Source organism: Chanos chanos, chromosome 7 (assembly GCF_902362185.1).
Source record: "Chanos chanos chromosome 7, fChaCha1.1, whole genome shotgun sequence".
Taxonomy (NCBI): Eukaryota; Metazoa; Chordata; class Actinopteri; order Gonorynchiformes; family Chanidae; genus Chanos; species Chanos chanos.
Window position 1 is genome coordinate 3,074,159 of NC_044501.1, and position 20,000 is coordinate 3,094,158.

At 40.7% G+C, this 20,000-nt stretch overlaps 1 protein-coding gene across 1 annotated transcript in view; it reads left to right on the forward strand.

Annotated features, from left to right (window-relative positions):
• Positions 1 to 14,453: 14,453 nt before the first annotated feature.
• LOC115817137 (NACHT, LRR and PYD domains-containing protein 3-like) overlaps positions 14,454 to 20,000 on the forward strand; it is a 6,108-nt gene continuing 561 nt past the window's right edge. The window contains exons 1-7 of the mRNA XM_030780382.1: positions 14,454 to 14,724; positions 15,207 to 17,034; positions 17,243 to 17,416; positions 17,644 to 17,817; positions 18,171 to 18,344; positions 19,555 to 19,728; positions 19,817 to 19,863. Of these exons, the coding sequence (XP_030636242.1) occupies positions 14,454 to 14,724; positions 15,207 to 17,034; positions 17,243 to 17,416; positions 17,644 to 17,817; positions 18,171 to 18,344; positions 19,555 to 19,728; positions 19,817 to 19,863 (2,842 nt within the window). The remainder of the gene's footprint in view (positions 14,725 to 15,206; positions 17,035 to 17,242; positions 17,417 to 17,643; positions 17,818 to 18,170; positions 18,345 to 19,554; positions 19,729 to 19,816; positions 19,864 to 20,000) is intronic.

Sequence of the window (20,000 nt, forward strand, 5' to 3'; positions counted from 1 at the left end):
TATATATTCTTCATATTCTGATAATGTAATTTAAATGAAGTCAGCGCACACTTGAATACAACTCACCACCTCATAGGTTGTATTGTCTGTGTTTGTCTTGTCTGAGGAAGAGCCAGGACCTGTGGAACACAAAACACACCCAAATGACCAATCATAGTAAATCACAATAAACCAATCAACACACCCTGACCCCTACCAATGACCAATTAATAACAAAGTAAATCACAATAAACCAATCAACACACCCTGACCCCTACCAAAGACCCATCATTAACAGAGTAAATCACAATAACCCAATCAACACACCCTGACCCCTACCAATGACCAATCATTAACAGAGTAAATCACAATAAACCAATCAACACACCCTGACCCCTACCAAAGACCAATCATTAACAAAGTAAATCACAATAACCCAATCAACACACCCTGACCCCTACCAATGACCAATCAATAACAAAGTAAATCACAATAACCCAATCAACACACCCTGACCCCTACCAATGACCAATCATTAACAGAGTAAATCACAATAAACCAATCAACACACCCTGACCCCTACCAATGACCAATTAATAACAAAGTAAATCACAATAAACCAATCAACACACCCTGACCCCTACCAAAGACCCATCATTAACAGAGTAAATCACAATAACCCAATCAACACACCCTGACCCCTACCAATGACCAATCATTAACAGAGTAAATCACAATAAACCAATCAACACACCCTGACCCCTACCAAAGACCAATCATTAACAAAGTAAATCACAATAACCCAATCAACACACCCTGACCCCTACCAATGACCAATCAATAACAAAGTAAATCACAATAACCCAATCAACACACCCTGACCCCTACCAATGACCAATCATTAACAGAGTAAATCACAATAAACCAATCAACACACCCTGACCCCTATCAATGACCAATCATTAACAGAGTAAATCACAATAAACCAATCAACACACCCTGACCCCTACCAATGACCAATCATTAACAGAGTAAATCACAATAACCCAATCAACACACCCTGACCCCTACCAATGACCAATCATTAACAGAGTAAATCACAATAACCCAATCAACACACCTTGACCCCTACCAAAGACCAATCATTAACAAAGTAAATCACAATAACCCAATCAACACACCCTGACCCCTACCAAAGACCAATCAATAACAAAGTAAATCACAATAAACCAGTAAACACACTCTGACCCCTACCAATGACCAATCAATAACAAAGTAATCACAATAAACCAATAAACACACCCTGACCCATACAAATAACCAATCAATAACAAAGTAAATCACATTAAGCCAATCATCACACCCTGACCCCTACAAATACCGACAACTACCAATTAAATGCACCAACTCCTGTTCCTTGTTCCATTTTTTCTCCCTAGCATTATACACAATGAATTAACCTTAGGCCTATTTTTACAACTTGACTGATTTTTTTCATGTTCATTCATAGACAGCAGAGGGCACCAGAGTGTACCATAATTATTCATGCAGCGAAAGAGAGAGAGAGAGAGAGAGAGAGAGAGAGAGAGAGAGAGACTAACCTTGCGTCTCTTCACGTCTGTATTTGTAGAGGAGAAATACGAAACTTCCCAGTAGTAACACAACCAGCACAGTCACAGCCACAGACACAGAGATGAGCACAGAGTCACCTGACAACACAGACCAAAGGAATACAGAGAGGACATGACACAGTCAGGGCCGACACAGATTCAGAAGAAAGAGGCTTAACATAGCAATTATGTCTGACAGACAGACCTGTAGATTCTTTATCATGGCAATTATGTCTGACAGACAGACCTGTAGATTCTTTATCATGGTAATTATGTCTGACAGACAGACCTGTAGATTCTGTATCATGGTAATTATGTCTGAGAGACAGACAGACCTGTAGATTCTTTATCATGGTAATTATGTCTGACAGACAGACCTGTAGATTCTTTATCATGGTAATTATGTCTGACAGACAGACCTGTAGATTCTTTATCATGGTAATTATGTCTGACAGACAGACCTGTAGATTCTTTATTATGGTAATTATGTCTGAGAGACAGACAGACCTGTAGATTCTTTATCATGGTAATTATGTCTGACAGACAGACCTGTAGATTCTTTATCATGGTAATTATGTCTGACAGACAGACCTGTAGATTCTGTATCATGGTAATTATGTCTGAGAGACAGACAGACCTGTAGATTCTTTATCATGGTAATTATGTCTGACAGACAGACCTGTAGATTCTTTATCATGGTAATTATGTCTGACAGACAGACCTGTAGATTCTTTATTATGGTAATTATGTCTGAGAGACAGACAGACCTGTAGATTCTTTATCATGGTAATTATGTCTGAGAGACAGACAGACCTGTAGATTCTGAATTTTCAGTTGTTAACGTTGTTGATGTGCTAGTGGAATAAGTCACTTCCATCACTGGAAAAAAAAGGAGAAAAACAATTGTGTTGATAAGACTAGAGTCAAAATTTCACAATAAAAACACAGGCCTCTACATTATAATAATTCATAAAAATGAAAACTGCATAGATTGGTTGGGCTGCCATGGTCTAGAGTTTAGAGAACTGCAGAGGGCACAGACCAAGGGGTTGCCGGTTTGATTCCCAGGACTGACATCCACCAATCAAATAGCTTGCTCGACAGCTGTGTGCCCTTGAGCAAGGCACTTAACCCCAATGCCCCCCAGTTGCAAGGAATGCTACCCACTGCTCCTGAGTCTGGTGTGTGTGTGTGTGTGTTTGCTACCGGTGTGTTGGATGGATCAAATGCAAAGTCCAAATTCACTGTTCACAGTGTGTGTGTGTGCGATCACAGAAATTTACATTTACATGTCTGTCTGCAGATACTTAGAGAGAAGTGACTTAAAATCATCTGAAATGGAACACACTGTGTCAAAATAAAAGTCTAAAAAGAGCACACAGTGTTAAAATAAAAGTCTAAAAAGAGCACACAGTGTTAAAATAAAAGTCTAAAAAGAGCACACAATGTTAAAATAAAAGTCTAACTAAAACACGCTGTGGAGAGTTACAGGACTGAGTTAAAATAAAAAAAAACCTTCACATCCTGTCCTTTGTCATTTTCAGCTGGTGGATTATATTGCTCTCAGTTTGAAATAAGTGTTTGTTTGCATAAATACTGTGAAGAGAAAAGGGAAATAGGAAGATTATTCCTGGAGACTGAAAAGAGAAAAGTAGACCAGATGGATGAGAGTGTTTATGGACTCGGCATAAAGAAAGTCACTCAGTTCATCAAAGCTGCTGTATAAAATGAATGGATCAGTTTGGTCTTTAACTTTTGATGAATTTTCTGTGAACAGTTAAAGGGTGCGAATGAAAAGCTCTAATTCAAACAACTTGTCAGTTTTGCACTTTTTTAACTTCTGCTTTTTCTTTCCTTTATAACTTCCTTTTCGTCCCCCTCTCTCTCTCTCTCGTCTCACTGAACATGTAGTGTGAGGTATTCCTGCCTATGCTATGTTTACTCATCTCTCTCTACCTCTCTACCTCACCCACAGTCAATCTCTCTCTCTCTCTCTTTCTCTCTCTCTCTCTCTCTCTCTCTCTCTCCCTCCTTCCCTCTCTCACTCCCCCCCCCCCTCTTTCATTATGAGGCTGTGTGTATGTGATATATGATCACTTTCCTCCTGTCAGTACAAAGCCCTTAACATAAAAACAATCAGCCTCTCAGAAGACAAAATGTGTGTGTTTGTGTATTATATATATTATTATTATATATATTGTAACATCACTCAGTGATCTAAACACAGTCTTCCACTTTCACCATTTGCTTTTTTGACATCTGGACTTTAATCAGTGTGAAACACACCCCTTCTTCTTTCTCTCTCTCTCTCTCTCTCTCTCTCTCTCTCTCATGCTGAGAAAAGCACTATACTTCCTCTGTTCTCAGACCTTAATCAAATATCCAAATCTTAACTTGTCCCTAATAAACACAGATGTGAAAAGACCATGTCTAATTCACAGTGATCTTGTATCTTTTATGTGTTATAGGCAGGAGCCACATTTAACAGTTAACTCTTCACCATCTCTGTGCATTTGACCACTGACTTTAACACAGGGACACTTTTCACACTCAACATCATTTCAAACCAGCCTAGTTTAACACACAACAGAAAGTGACATTATTACAGTAATGATCAATGCCTCTTACTACAGTTACATTCCTGTTTAAAATGACAAGATGTATTCACACTGCCCTGTCCAATGAAATTCATATGACCACACACTATATAAAACAATTCGTAAGTCACAACACTGAAATCCACATGACCACACACTGTATAAAACATGTCACAATAATGAGAAAAGTCATTATTCCTAAATGCCAAAGCTGGGACACACTATTAACATCTTACAGGAAGTGATCACATATCAACTGTATTAATGTCTGTTGTTACCAGCGTGACTTCAATAATACCAGTTAAATATACACACATTGTGCAGTCAGTTTATAATGTTGTGAAACACAGGTTCTTACCTCTCTGAACCTCTAAATGAACATCTGTGTGGCGGAGAGAGCCATCATAACCTCTTTCCCCACACCAGTATGTCCCAGTATCCTCTGATCTCAGATCAGTGATGGTCACAGTGAAGACTCTGGCTGTCTGATCATCACTCAGAGAGAATCTGCTGTTTCTCTCATTCTCTGTTGACACTTTGATTCTGTCTTTTACACAGTCTGAGAACTGCTGAGCCTTACAGAAGAATTTCTCATGTGTTGTGTATTTGGTTTGATAGTTGCATTTGATGGAGACAGATCCCTCTTCAACACCAATGACTGTCAGAAATAAGACTTTACAATCAAATAAACCATAAACTGACTAAATTTATCTTTTTTTTAATACAGTTTCTGTCTCTTGTCACTCTGTGTCTCTAAGTGTCCTCGGTGTGTTGGTGAATGAGGGTAATATCCATATAAAATGAAATGTCAAAGTGTTTCAGTCAAGAGAGGAGAGGCCTAGTGAAAGGGAACTGATCAATGTATTAGTTTTTTACTTATGAACTTGTGTGTGCGTGTCTGTGTGTGTGGTTGTGTGGGTGTGCCTGTGTGTGTGTATATGTGTGTGTGACAAAGAGAGGGTATTTCAAAGTTGTTTGTGCCACATTCTCTTAAGGAGGAGGCTGAACATGTAGTGTGAGAGAGGTCATATGAAGTCAGTTCTGTTATGTTAATCACAGATATGCTATTCCTGTCTATGCTATGTTTATTCATCTCTCTCTACCCCACCCACAGTCAATCTCTCTCTCTCTCTCTCTCTCTCTCTCTTTCTCTCTCTCTATCTCTCTCTCTCTCTCTCTCTCTCTCTCTCTCTCTCTCTCTCTCTCTCTCTTTCTCTCCCTCTCTCTCTCTCTCTCTCTCTCTCACACACACACACACACACTCTGTTTTTCATTAGATTGTATGTGTCATTATCACAGTCCCTCAGGCCCAAAGAAGCATGTCTGGATAAGTCTTCATTATGTTGAGATTTCATTCTTACCAGTAACCTGTAGATTGACCTCTGTGATAACAGAAGTGTAACTGCCTGTTTGCCCAATGATTTCCACTCCACACCAGTAAAGCCCTCCATCATGAACAGTCAGATTATGGATGGTCAGATCGAATGTATTTGTCTCTGTGTCATCATTAAGAATGAATCTCCTTTTATTCTGACTTTCACCAGCAGTAAAACTGACGTGGCTGAAGGAATTGTAGAAGAACTTGGTGTTTAGTTTGTGTTCCTCTGAGTATTTACAGCTGATGGTAACAGTTCCTTCCACATAACCAGTCTCTCTCACTGACTTCTCCCAGGGACCTGCCAGTCATACATGATACGTAAATCAATATGAATTTTAGGTAATCACAGCATCACTGTCTGTGTTTGAAATGTTGTTGTTTTATCATTTGTTTATCTTAAATTATTACCAGATATTCTGTATACAGTACTAATAGTTATGGTTCTGAAGGATCACCAAAACTATATCACCCCCACCCCCCAAACACACACACACACACACACACACACACACACACGAGATTAAGATTAGAGTTCTATAATGACTGTATCTCACCTCTTTTCACCTCCAGCCTCCAACTCCCAGTATGTTTATAATGCCTCCCATTAGCCATTCCACAGCCATATGAACCAGCATCGTCTGGGTTCAGTTCTCTTATTTCTACTGTAATGATTCTCTCTGCAGTGTTGTCATACACAGACAGTCTCCCTTTATTCACCCACTGATTCTGTTCATCAGTGGTGATCAAATCAAAACATCCTCTTTGTGAGTTCTTACAGACATATATAGAGTGTTTATACTGCCAGTATATGTATTTACACTTGATGATCACACTTTCACCAGAATAGCCAATCACATTAAGGCGGTCTGCTCCACCTGTCAATCAAAAGACCATTTTTTTAAACTCCAGTTTAAATTCAGATTAAAGTGACATGATCTCATTGTTCAGAAGGGCAAATCTCTTACTACAGCAGTGATGAAAAAGAGAAAGAAACAGTGTGTACCAGCATCTTATGTGATTAGAACGTGTGTGTAAAGTAGACAATCTGACCTGAGATGAGGTAGAGGATGATGAGGAGGAAGATCTTCATTCTGAGTTGAGTTGACCTTCACTGAAACTTCACATAAACTCTACTCCAGGTTTATCAGTGATCAGACAAGCTAAAGGACTCCAGTACAGTAAACTCCCTTTAACAGAGTGTGTCTCTCTGCGTTTCACACCAAGTTCTTGTTTTGACTCTTCTTCCGTAATTCTGATTTTGACATAGCTCATTATGTCACATCCGTTTTTTGCTCACAGAACATGAGCACACACTCACGTCCTTTAAGAGCAGGAAGAGGCCATATTATAAAGCACCAGTGTACTGCAGGTCCTCACACTGGATCCATATTATAAAGCACCAATGTGTTTTAGGTCCTCACATTGAATACATATTATAAAGCACCAGTGTGCTGTAGGTCCTCACACTGAGTACATATTATAAAGCACCAATGTGTTTTAGGTCCTCACACTGAATACATATTATAAAGCACCAATGTACTGCAGATCCTCACACTGGATACATATTATAAAGCACCAATGTGTTTTAGGTCCTCACTCTGAATACATATTATAAAGCACCAGTGTGCTGTAGGTCCTCACACTGGATACATATTATAAAGCACCAATGTGTTTAGGTCCTCACACTGAATACATATTACAAAGCACCAATGTGCTGTAGGTCCTCACACTGAATACATATTATAAAGCACCAATGGGTTTAGGTCCTCACACTGAATACATATTATAAAGCACCAATGTGCTGTAGGTCCTCACACTGGATACATATTATAAAGCACCAATGTGTTTTAGGTCCTCACTCTGAATACATATTATAAAGCACTAATGTGTTTTAGGTCCTCACACTGAATACATATTATAAAGCACCAATGTGTTTTAGGTCCTCACACTCAATACAAAAGACTCAACTGTGAACTTGAGGATGAACCGTGCCCACAGTTTAGATTCATGCCTGCCTGGCAGCAATGCTACTACTACTACTGCTACTAATCATAATAATCCACTGAACATTTGTCTTCTCTCTGTGTGAGCTTAAGCCTTTTGCTATGTATTTCTGTTTTCTATTCATTAATTCATTAATACATTATTGTAAAAGTTTCTTAGTTGATGGTTACAGTATCCTCTGTGGATACTTAATATTAATAACTCCTTGGGTTGTAGGCAGCAGAGCAGCTTCTGTCATGAATGCATAACCCACAGTGACCCCCACTGGACAGTGTAAAACAGCAGGATGTGTTGCAGAAAAGAACTGAAATGGATAAAATGCACAGCAGTGCACTTTAGGTTATCAAATTCCTCAGCACGTATGACTGAAGTTATTTTAAAGGTCTAATTGCCATCGTTCAATCCTGTACAAGATCTCAGCAGTAGGCAGTGCCCTGTAGATTGAGCTCTTCACTATTTAATAACTGTACACTTCTAAAGATGAAAGATTATACAGGAAGGGTGTTTCAGAAACCACAGTGAACTCTTCCATAAGCTTCTGTCTGCATGAGATCACATGACCAATCACCTAGGTTCGTATTCCAATAACTGGACCAATTAGACCTCACACAGACTTTACACAGGACTGTGCACAGTTTGCGTCATACAGATGCTTTCCGTCTGGGTCTTCGATTTAAACAGGAATCCAGTTACCACTTTAATAATCCCAGGGGCTCCTTTGCCTCAGGGTGTTTGACAAGATTTTTTGGGTTGGACTGAGCAAGTGTTGTGATGTCACAGCTGTATTCTGGGTCAGAACATTCAGTTCCTGCCCTTTGTGGCCATGCTGTTGACCTGTTGACCTACGACCTTGCAGACTCAGCGTGCAGGTCGGTCACTGCTTCTGCAGCCAGTCACACTGAAATTTAGAGATGAGGTGGAACATGAGGAACCATTCTCTGCTGACTGGATCTTCAAGGACAATCAGTGAAATGCAACCAAGATTCAAGATTTAGGACTAAAGACTCAGGACTCTATTGCCTTGAAGTCAGGAGACAGAGTGCTCACCTCTAACCAATAACAATAAAACAAACAAACAGTTAAAAAGAACTGCACACTCACGGTTCATGGAGAGAGTGCATCCATGAAAACTGCGTAATGTGGCATCTACTGATTTAATGTGCATGAAAACTGCGTAATGTGGCATCTACTGATTTAATGTGCATGTGATGAAGCAGTGCTGGAGTCTATCGCACTTTGACCTCCTGACCTTTGGACACAATTTCCCATTCCTCATCGATTCCTCATTGGTTTGATAAAGGTTCTGTGGAAGACTGATTACACGGAAATCTATTGATATAAAAAAGAAAAAAAAAACTTTGAGCTTCCTTAAAAAAAAATGAGAAGAGAAGAGGGAACTTTTTATTGGTGTTTTACTATATTCACTGTTTACTTAGATACGGTTTTGTTTAATTACATTTAAATTACAATATAATTACACAGTACATTTTAATGCACTGACCCGGAAAGACTGAAAGCATGCTTCACAGGATGATAAGGATCTTCTCGGATAGAAAAGAAAAGAAAAGAAAAGAAAAGAAAACAATGCGTGTCTTTTGTTTTATAGCTTTAAACACACACACACACACACACACACACACACACACACTAGTACACTGCCTGGCCAAAAAAAAAGTCGCACACTCTAATATGTTGTTGGGCCACCTTTTGCTTTGATTATAGTGCACATTTGTCATGGCGTTGTTTCATCAACCGTATGCAACGTCACGTTTATTTCCGTCCAGAGCTGCATTCATTTTTGGCCAAGATCTTATTGATGATGGGAGAGTGGAACCACTCCATAAAGTCTTCACCAGCACATCCCACAGACTCTCACTGGGGTTCAGGTCAGAACTCTGTGGTGCCCAGTTCATGTGTGAAAATGATTCCTCATGCTCCCTGAACCACTCTCTCACAATCTGAGCCCGATGAATCTTGGCATTGTCATCCTGGAATATGCCCGCACCATCAGGGAAGAAAAATGTATTGATGGGATAACCTGGTCATTCAGTGCATTCAGGTACTCAGCTGACTTCATTTTAATTACCACATAACGTTGCTGAGCTGTGACCTGACCAACTGAAGCAACCCCAGATCATAACACTGTCTCCAGAGTCAACCCCAGATCATAACACTGTCTCCAGAGTCAACCCCAGATCATAACACTGCCTCCAGAGTCAACCCCAGATCATAACACTGTCTCCAGAGTCAACCCCAGATCATAACACTGTCTCCAGAGACTCCAAATCCAGATCATAACACTGCCTCCAGAGTCAACCCCAGATCATAACACTGTCTCCAGAGTCAACCCCAGATCATAACACTGCCTCCAGAGTCAACCCCAGATCATAACACTGCCTCCAGAGTCAACCCCAGATCATAACACTGTCTCCAGAGGCTCCAAATCCAAACGGTGGTGTTTTTTTTTGGCCAGGCAGTGTATATGTCTATATTGAGATACATAAATGCGTCATGACTCCACTAAACACACTCTTCATCCACAGACACACTCTCTCCACATCATACACAGCTAATGCATTTATAGCACTTGCAGCTTCTCCAAAAATTAGCAGGAGTTTCTACACGGTAAGATTCAAGTTTCAAGTTTCAAGTTTTATTGGCATTTACTAGATAACAATGTAGACATCGTTATCAGCAATGAAATTCTTGGGCTCGGGGCCAGCTCAACTTGCAGAGTAACAGTTAAATAACAATAAGAACAATAACGTAAGGTAAATATAGGGGTACTATAGGGAGATTTATAGGGGATATATATATGCATGAGCATAAATAGAATGTACAGTGTTGAGAATATAAATATAAGAGACATGGAGTAGGTGATGGAGTGTGTAGTGGGTGAACAGTCCTGAGTGGAACAGTCTTAAAGTGCATGTGCAACAGCAACAGCATGTGCAGCAGCATAGACAGTTGTGATGTACACAGTATCAGCTTGGGTAGAGAACAGTGCAATATGAGTCATTAGTGCAATGTGAGTGGAGTTATCAGACTGGGGTCTGAGGGTCCAGGCAGTGTCTGCATCTGTAGTGTCGGTGGTTCAGAAGTCTGAGTGCTTGGGGGGAAAAGCTGTCTCTGAACCTGCTGGTACGGGTCCGGATACTCCTGTACCGTTTGCCGGATGGCAGGAGCGTGAACAGTCTGTGGCTGGGATGGCTGGGGTCAGTGAGGATCCGCTGTGTCTTCCTCCTGCAGCGCTGGCTGTAGAGGTCTTGGTGAACTGAGGTCAGTGAGGATCCGCTGTGTCTTCCTCCTGCAGCGCTGGCTGTAGAGGTCCTGGATGACTGGGGTCAGTGAGGATCCGCTGTGTCTTCCTCCTGCAGTGCTGGCTGTAGAGGTCCTGGATGGCTGGGGTCAGTGAGGATCCGCTGTGCCTTCCTCCTGCAGCGCTGGCTGTAGAGGTCCTGGATGACTGGCAGCTCAGTCCTGGTGATGTGCTGTGCTGATCTGACCACCCTTTGCAGAGCTTTGCGGTCGTGAGCAGTGCAGCTGCCGTACCAGGCCGTGATGCTGCCAGTCAGGATACTCTCTATGGTGCACCTGTAGAAGTTGGTGAGTATCCTGGGGTCCATCCCGAACCTTCTCAGTGGCTGTGAATTTGAGAGAGAAGCTCTTTGCCGTGGACTTTGTTCAAACAGTTTCTTAACTCACCTTCCTCTAGACTCTAGGCTTTTGGTTTCCTTTTGATTGGTGTATTACCATATTCATAAAATAATCAAAAGTCCCTTGTCTCTGTTAATGATTAAAACGTCCTGTGAAGCGAGATGATAATAAATCTGGGTGGTGTGAACAGAGAGAGCTTTATGTAATGCAGTAGACTGCCCACAGTAGTCCAAAGAGAACAGTGCATGAACCACAGTGGTCTGCAGACACACATCATGGATTAAAGTGAGTCTGAAAACCAAGCAATATCACCTCTGACTAAAATCTCCGTGGTGAATTTCAGTATGCAGTAACTTCATTTAGGTTAAGTTCTTTCGCATCTATTTGTTGTGCAGTTTTTAACTGTTAATGTGATTCTTATTTTGGATGCCTTGATGTTTGCAACTTTTTTGCGAGTGTCTCTCCAGATCGGATGACGTGACCACTTTTCACATTATTTTCCAGGAGGCGGACGAATCACAGAGCTCCACACAGGACATGTGCCGCAAATATTTCCCAGCTGAGTCTGTACTGTAGATGAAGAAATAAGAAATAAACTGTTAACTCACTGCCTGCCTCACATACAATCTCTGGACCCCTCTGTGTGGCAGTTTGAATTTTTAGGAGGTTCTGTACAAATGAAACTGAACTGAACAGAATGAAACTAAACAGAATCAACCAATCACCCAGTCAGCTGACTGCAAATATCAGTCGTGGATGCGAGAGAGAAGTTACATCAAGAATGCTCCATCAAACATGTCACAGAGGAGATTACTATGAATCAGCCGCACTGCATAACCCACTTTTTATACCTAATTAATGTATGTTTACAACTGAAGTCATAAAAAGGACAGAGTCAGTTATCAGCAGAGCAATGAAGTAAGATGACCTTTGGCATGCTTTTTTATATATACATATATATATATAAAGGTAATTTCCAAGTTCTAATTTGATACGGGTTTCAAAAGAGAACTTCAATAAGAACAGGCTGCGTTGGAGTCATATATCTAACTTCTGATACCTCATGTCATTCAGATTGCTTGGGGTTTCATATCACTATGAACAGATGTTGAAAATATATGACTGGACTGCAGAAAAGACATATCCTCACATACTGTACCCCCCCCCCCCCCCCCCCCCCCCCCCACATGGGTTTGCCCAAGTTTGCTCCGAGAAGGAGATGAAATGATGACGACCACAACTGGACTGTTCCATTTTACAAAGAGAGGGATGAAATCACACCGCATAGTTTACAAATTTACTTTACGATTATGAGTTTATCAGTACACTCAGTGCTTCAAAGACATGTGCCCATGTTAAAGCCCATGTGTCATGGACAACATTTGCATTTATTTGGGACGGCTAAGAAACAGAGGAAACCGTGTGTTCAGTGTCCCCCTCCCCACCTCCCCTCAGTGGTATGGCCTCAGGAAGGAAACTCGTCATAATACTTGAGAAATGTTCCATGAAGGCATAACGGTCTCAGCTAATTTCACAGTAAGTTTATAGAACATTTATGACAGAAAACCTTGAAATGTGGCATTTGTTATGTTGACGGAGGTTTGTTTGTTTCTTTGTTGGTTTATTTCTTTGTCTGTTTGTTTTAAATGTATGCACAGGAGTAATGACTGGAACAGTGCCTGTTATGTGGTCCCTGCTGTTCACTGAGTGTCAAACATGTAGCTCAGTGAGTTCCTTAAAAAATGTCATGTTTGTGTTGTGTTTTTGATTCAAGTTTCTTCTGTTCTTTTTATTTTTTCACATTCTGCTGAAACATCACACTTTGAGAAAAAAAAAGTATTTCAGTGACCTGCATTTCTTAAGTGGCAACAAAAACTACCCTGATAGGAAAAGACGAGAGAGGTCTTTTTTTTTTCTTTTCCTATTTTATTTATTCGTACCTTTGAACTTTTTTTTTTTAGTGTCTGTAGACAGTTGTTTGCTCTTCATTATCCAATATAGTAAATCAAGCCTTTAGTATCATGCATGCCAGCCTAAGTCGAGGGATTGATAGACAGGCAAAACAGAAGTAAACAGACAGAGCGTTTGTGGTTGACAAAGACCCACGTCATGGAGATTCACTGCAGGCCAGAGAAGATGTGAGGGAGGAGCCAGGTGGACTGAGCAGCGTCTGAGTGGAACTGTGTCCTGCACAAAGTCTCAGTGGAGCTGCAGGTAGAGCCATACACGCTTGTGTGAAATGATCCTATAATATGACAGTTATGCGTTCACCATAGAGACAGTGTGGACTGTGTAGTGTCTGAGTGGAACTGTGTCTCAGTAGAGCTGCAGGTAGAGCCATACACGCTTGTGTGAAATGATCCTATAATATGACAGTTATGCGTTCACCATAGAGACAGTGTGGACTGTGTAGTGTCTGAGTGGAACTGTGTCTCAGTGGAGCTGCAGGTAGAGCCATACACGCTTGTGTGAAATGATCCTATAATATGACAGTTATGTGTTCACCATAGAGACAGTGTGGACTGTGTAGTGTCTGAGTGGAACTGTGTCTCAGTGGAGCTGCAGGTAGAGCCATACACGCTTGTGTGAAATGATCCTATAATATGACAGTTATGTGTTCACCATAGAGACAGTGTGGACTGTGTAGTGTCTGAGTGGAACTGTGTCTCAGTGGAGCTGCAGGTAGAGCCATACATGCTTGTGTGAAATGATCCTATAATATGACAGTTATGTGTTCACCATAGAGACAGTGTGCTCAAATGAAAACTGAAACCTGTCTGAAAGAACTGAGTCCTTTTTTTTTTTTTTTTCCCAAAATGCTTGTGTTAGTGATGAAATATTTTTGAAGTGAAGTAAGAAGTGAGCAAAGTGCTAAGAAAAAGGAAACAGTTCAGCATGTGTAATATAAGCAAATGTTTTGAATAAATTTTGTTCCAAGTATATTATATCATACATAATGGTACCGTATACTACATACATACGTTGGTCTTAATCGGCTCAGATTTTTGGCATGTAAAATTTGTAGGTTTGGAGATCTGGAAAAAAGCTCATCAAGTAAAAATATTTATATATCTGCAAACGCAATGAAAGCCAATTACAATATTTTAACAAGCTAACAAGGCCGAGAGAGAGAGAGAGAGAGAGAGAGAGAGAGAGAGAGAGAGAGACTTAGTAATTGTAATAACTGACTCTGTGAATTCAGCAGGTTTTCAGGTGAAGTGATTTAAGATGCCAGCTGTTCCAGAGGTCTTGCTGGACATTCTCGATCAACTGGTGGAAAAAGAGCTGAAGAGATTCAGGTGGTACCTGACTACAGAGAATGTGCTGGAAGGCTTCTCTCACATCCCAAAAGCTCAGCTAGAGAATGCTGATGCACAGGACACAGTGGACAAGATAGTGGACACGTATGGGGCAAGAGTAGTGGAGATCACGCTGCTCATCCTGAGGAAGATGAAGCAGAATAATCTGGCTGAGAAGTTACAAAAGATCTTGGGAGACGGTAACAGGAATACCTCCATCATTTATTTTACTTTTATTACTGAATCACACATACACTACACACTGTACATCATTTTTATGAGATGGCCTTCAGTGAAGGGACCAGAGAAAATGATGATCTGAGTATTTCTGCAGTGTGTAATTAGAACTAGGCCTGTATGCATAGCAACAAGAAATGAAAAAGAAAAAAAGTATATTAAAAAAAAAAAGATTGTAATTATTTTTCACATCAGACTCACGGTGCTGAGCACCTGAGCCAATGATGTAATTATGACCTATGACCTGTGTAAGTAACCTATGCTACTCTGTGTCTGAAAACCCTAAAACATTTCCCAACACACAGACACTCAAAGTTTTCATTTGAAATTTTATGTTTAACTTAAGTTTAAATGTAGTGTAATACTTTACACAGTATGCATTAACTTTACTTTTCACGGTGCTCATCTAACCCTTGGTTTTCTGCATCTTATTTTTCTCAAATAGTGGACAAATCTGACTTTCACAACTCAGATTTAGGATCAGAGACCTGCATATCTAAGATCACAGCTTCACAGAAGGCTAATCTGAAGAAAAGGTTTGAGACCATTTTTGAAGGCACCAAAAGAACAGCAAACAGAACATCCCTCAACAAAATCTATACAGAGTTGTACATCACACGGGGAGAAAGTGACGAACAGGTGAACAGGGAACACGAGATTCTACGTATCGACAACGCATTTAGTTCTCAAACACTCCAAGATACACCTATCAACTGCAATGACATCTTCAAGCCATTGCCTGATCAAACAGGAGAGTTCAGAACTGTGTTGACTAAAGGCATTGCAGGTATTGGAAAAACAGTCTCTGTTCAGAAGTTCATTCTGGACTGGGCCGAAGGAGAAGCCAATCAGTACATCGATTTCCTGTTTGTGCTGCCTTTCCGAGAGCTGAACAGAATTAAGGACAGATGCAGTCTTCACGATCTTCTTCTTACTTTTCACCCAGAAATAAGACAAATGGAGGAAAAGACATATGACAAATATAAGATAGTATTCATCTTTGATGGACTTGACGAAAGTTGTCTTCCATTTGATTTCAACACCGAGATTTTGACTGACGTAACAAGAAAAGCAACAGTCGATCAACTAATAATAAACCTCATCCAAGGCAACCTACTTCAGTTTGCTCACATCTGGATAACATCCCGACCAGCAGCTACTGGTAAAATCCCGCGTAAATATGTAGACCTGGTGACTGAGGTGAGAGGATTCACTGATAAACAGAAGGAAGAGTACTTCCGCAAGAGAGTCGCCGATGAGACCAAAAGCAACAAAATCATCTCTCATATCAAGACGTCAAGAAGCCTGTACATCATGTGCCACATCCCAGTTTTCTGCTGGATCACAGCTACAGTCTTACAGGAGATGTTGGGCCAAAACAGTGCTGAAGACATCCCTGCGACCCTAACAGAAATGTACACACATTTCCTGCTCATACAGACAACCATGATGAATGAAAAACGTCGTGGATTATACGAATATAATCGAGAAAAGTGTTTGATGTTGAACAAAGAATTACTTCTAAAACTAGCTGAGCTTGCTTTTAAAAAGCTGAAGGATGGAGTCATTGTTTTTTCTGAAGAAGATTTGGAAGAGTGTAGCATCGACATCAGTGAGTCCTCAGAGGACTCAGGCCTGTGCACTGAGATCATTAGGAAAGAGTCTACTTTTTATGAGGGCAAGTACTACTGCTTTGTGCACCTGAGTGTTCAGGAGTTTCTGGCCGCTTTCTTTGTCTTTTATTCCTATGTTAACAAGAAGAAAGAAACCCTTCAGTTTTTCTTTGATAACGATGTGCCCGATGTTGTTAAACTGGAAACGCTTCTGAACAACGTGATTCAAAAGGCCCTGAACAGTGAAAAGGGACAGTTGGACCTTTTTCTCCGTTTCCTTCTGGGCATCTCACTGGAGTCTAACCAAAAACTTCTCAAGGGCCTACTGACACACACAGACAACAGCACCAAGTGCATCAACAAAACAATCCAACGCATCAAGCAAATGCAGAACAAAGACCTCTCCCCTGATAAAGCCATCAACCACTTCTTCTGCTTGCTTGAACTTAAGGATCGCTCCTTGTATAAACAAGTGCAGACATATCTGAGCTCAAAAGAAGGCCCCAAAAGGCATCTCACTCCTGCAAACTGTTCAGCACTAGCATATGTACTAATGATGTCTGAAGAGATATTAGATGAGTTTAACCCAAAGAAATACAGCACGTCAGGCGAGGCCTGCAGAAGACTGGTCTCCGCTGTGAGATGCTGCAAGAAGGCACTGTACGTGTACCACAACAAATTTGTTTTATTTCTGTTTTGAGTATGCAGGATATTGGTTACAGTAATGCACATTTACCTTATTGTGCTATTTTGAGCATAATTCAAAACCTTTGTGTTTCAGTAATTTCAAAAATACTTTTATATGCTAATGTGGTGTTTGTATCTTTACATGTTATCATATGACATGATTTGATACAATATTTTGCAGGTTTGCCAGGTGTGAACTTTCAAAGGCCTGCTGTGAGAAAGTGGCCTCAGCTCTGAAATTAGAGGACTCTCACCTGAGACTGTTAGACTTGAGTGATAATTACTTGATTGAAGAGGGAGTGGAGCTGCTCTCAGATGCCTTTACAAGCTCACACTGTAAACTAGAGTCACTGAAGTAAGTCATTCTAGAAATGTCAGTGACATTAATTAATCGTTAAACTTTAATAAAGTCCAGATCTAATTTGTGATCTGTTCCAGCTCCAATTTGTTCCAGTTCTTATTTTGACCAAACACACACACACACACAGAGACACACAAAGTATGATTTCTCATCCCCTCAAGTATTCCTGCTGTGACCATGACAACGCGCACTCTGTGTTGTGATCCCCATGCTGTTTTTAGGATGGCTCGATGTCATTTCACAGAAGGAACCTGTAAAGTCTTGACCTCAGCTCTCAGCTCAAATTCCTCTCATCTGAGAGAGCTGGACCTCAGTCACAACGACATTCAGGATTCAGGAGTGAAGCTTCTCTTTGATGGACTGGAAAATCCACGCCCTCAACTGGAGATACTGAGGTCAGTATTTTTAAAATATATGTAGGAAATGCACACGCTTAATGGTGCTGGAATCCAAATAGGACAGGTTTTCATGACAAGAATGTTATGGAGAGCTTTACAACAACATATTTGAGGTAAAAATGCCCTGGATCAATCACAAAGAAGTATTGGAAGAAATTGGAAATAATTAAGCGATGTTACATGGGGTAACATGGGGTAAGCTATGTAGCATGGGGTAATTCAAAAGGAAAATTTCAGAAATCATACACTTGATAGACTGTGAGGGTTTTGTGTGTTTTGTCTTTTCCTTTTTTGCCGAGTACAGACTTTTTAAGTTGGTTTCTCAGTGACACACATGATCTCTTATCTAGACTGAGCTGGTGTAACCTCACTGGGGACAGCTGTCATGTACTTTCTTCATTTCTGAGTTCTGACTCCTCCCTCATGAGAGAGCTGGACTTGAGTAACAATGATCTTCAGGATGCAGGAGTGAAGCTGCTCTGTGCTGGACTGGAGAATCCGCACTGCAAACTAGAGATACTGAAGTAAGTAAAGAAAAAGTATTTACTAAGTATTCACCTGACTGAAGTCATACACAGTCATAGGACACTTTAATAAGTATTCACTGTCACCTGGCTGAAGTCATACACAGTCATAGGACACTTCATTAAGTATTTACTGTCACCTGATTGAAGTCATACACAGTCATAGGCCACTTTATTAAGTATTTACTGTCACCTGACTGAAGTCATACACAGTCATAGGACACTTTATTAAGTATTTACTGTCACCTGACTGAAGTCATACAGTCATAGGCCACTTTATTAAGTATTTACTGTCACCTGACTGAAGTCATACACAGTCATAGCACACTTCATTAAGTATTTACTGTCACCTGACTGAAGTCATACACAGTCATAGCACACTTCATTAAGTATTTACTGTCACCTGACTGAAGTCTTACACAGTCATAGGCCACTTCATTAAGTATATCTGCTCATTACTGCAAATAGCATGTGCCTCCCAGCGGTGAATCATCGGTTATGTTTTTGTGTTTAATATTGGTTATGTTTTGAGGCTACAGCGGACACATAGCCACTAACACTGGACAAGTGAAGCGTGGAAAGACATTACTTGGTCTTGGTCTGATTCATCTCAATTTCTGCTTCAACATGCACAGCTTTAGACTCTGGAGCAAACAGCATGAAACCACAGTTCCACCCTCTCTTGTGTCAACAGTACAGGCTGCTGCTGGTGAATTTACGGTCTGGTTAATATTAAGCCCTTAAAATCAATTTAGAATAATTTGAATGTCACTGCATGCCTAAGCATTGTTGTTGACCGTGTACGTTCAGTTTTTCTAATGGATACTTGTAGCAGGATAATGCGTCATGTCAGAAAGTGTGCATCGTAGGTTTCAGTCCAATAGAGCAGCTCTGAGATGAGGTGGAACAGGAGGTTCACACCATGAACTTGTACTGCAGTAAACTCTGCAGTAGCTGTGTAATGCTAAGCAGTCACCATGGGCCAGAATCCCTGAGGAATTCAGGCCGTTCTGGAGACAAAAGGGCGTCCTAACCAGAACACGAGAGGTGTACCTAATAAAGTGGGAAATGAGTATATGTTTTACATTCACAACTTCAGAGGACATATTTTAAGAAAATATTTGAACTGCATGTGTCATTTTACGTTTTATGGTCGTGTGCTTGTATTTTCCTCTAAGAGACATCTTAAACCCTTTTTTTGTTGCTGTAGCTTGTCTGGCTGTCTAGTGACAGAGGAAGGCTGTTCTTCTCTGGCTTCAGCTCTGAGTTCAAACCCCTCACACCTGAGAGAGCTGGATTTGAGTTACAATCACCCGGGAGACTCAGGAGTGAAGCTGCTCTCTGTTAGACTGGAGGATCCACATTGTAAACTGGGGACACTTAGGTAAGCCGAACAGGCTGACATGAGTTGAGTGTGAATATGCGTGATAAGCTGTGTTCAGGCTATTAACCCCCCACCTCATATTTTTCAGCATGGAAAAAGGAGAAGAAAGATGGATCAAACCTGGACTCACAAAGTGTAAGTTTTACACTCTTGTGCTCACTCAATCACTCTCTCACTCAGACACAGACACACACACACACACACACACACACACACACAATCAAAATCTAAAACTGTCTGACAGAGGCATTCATCAGAAACCTGTTTTCTCT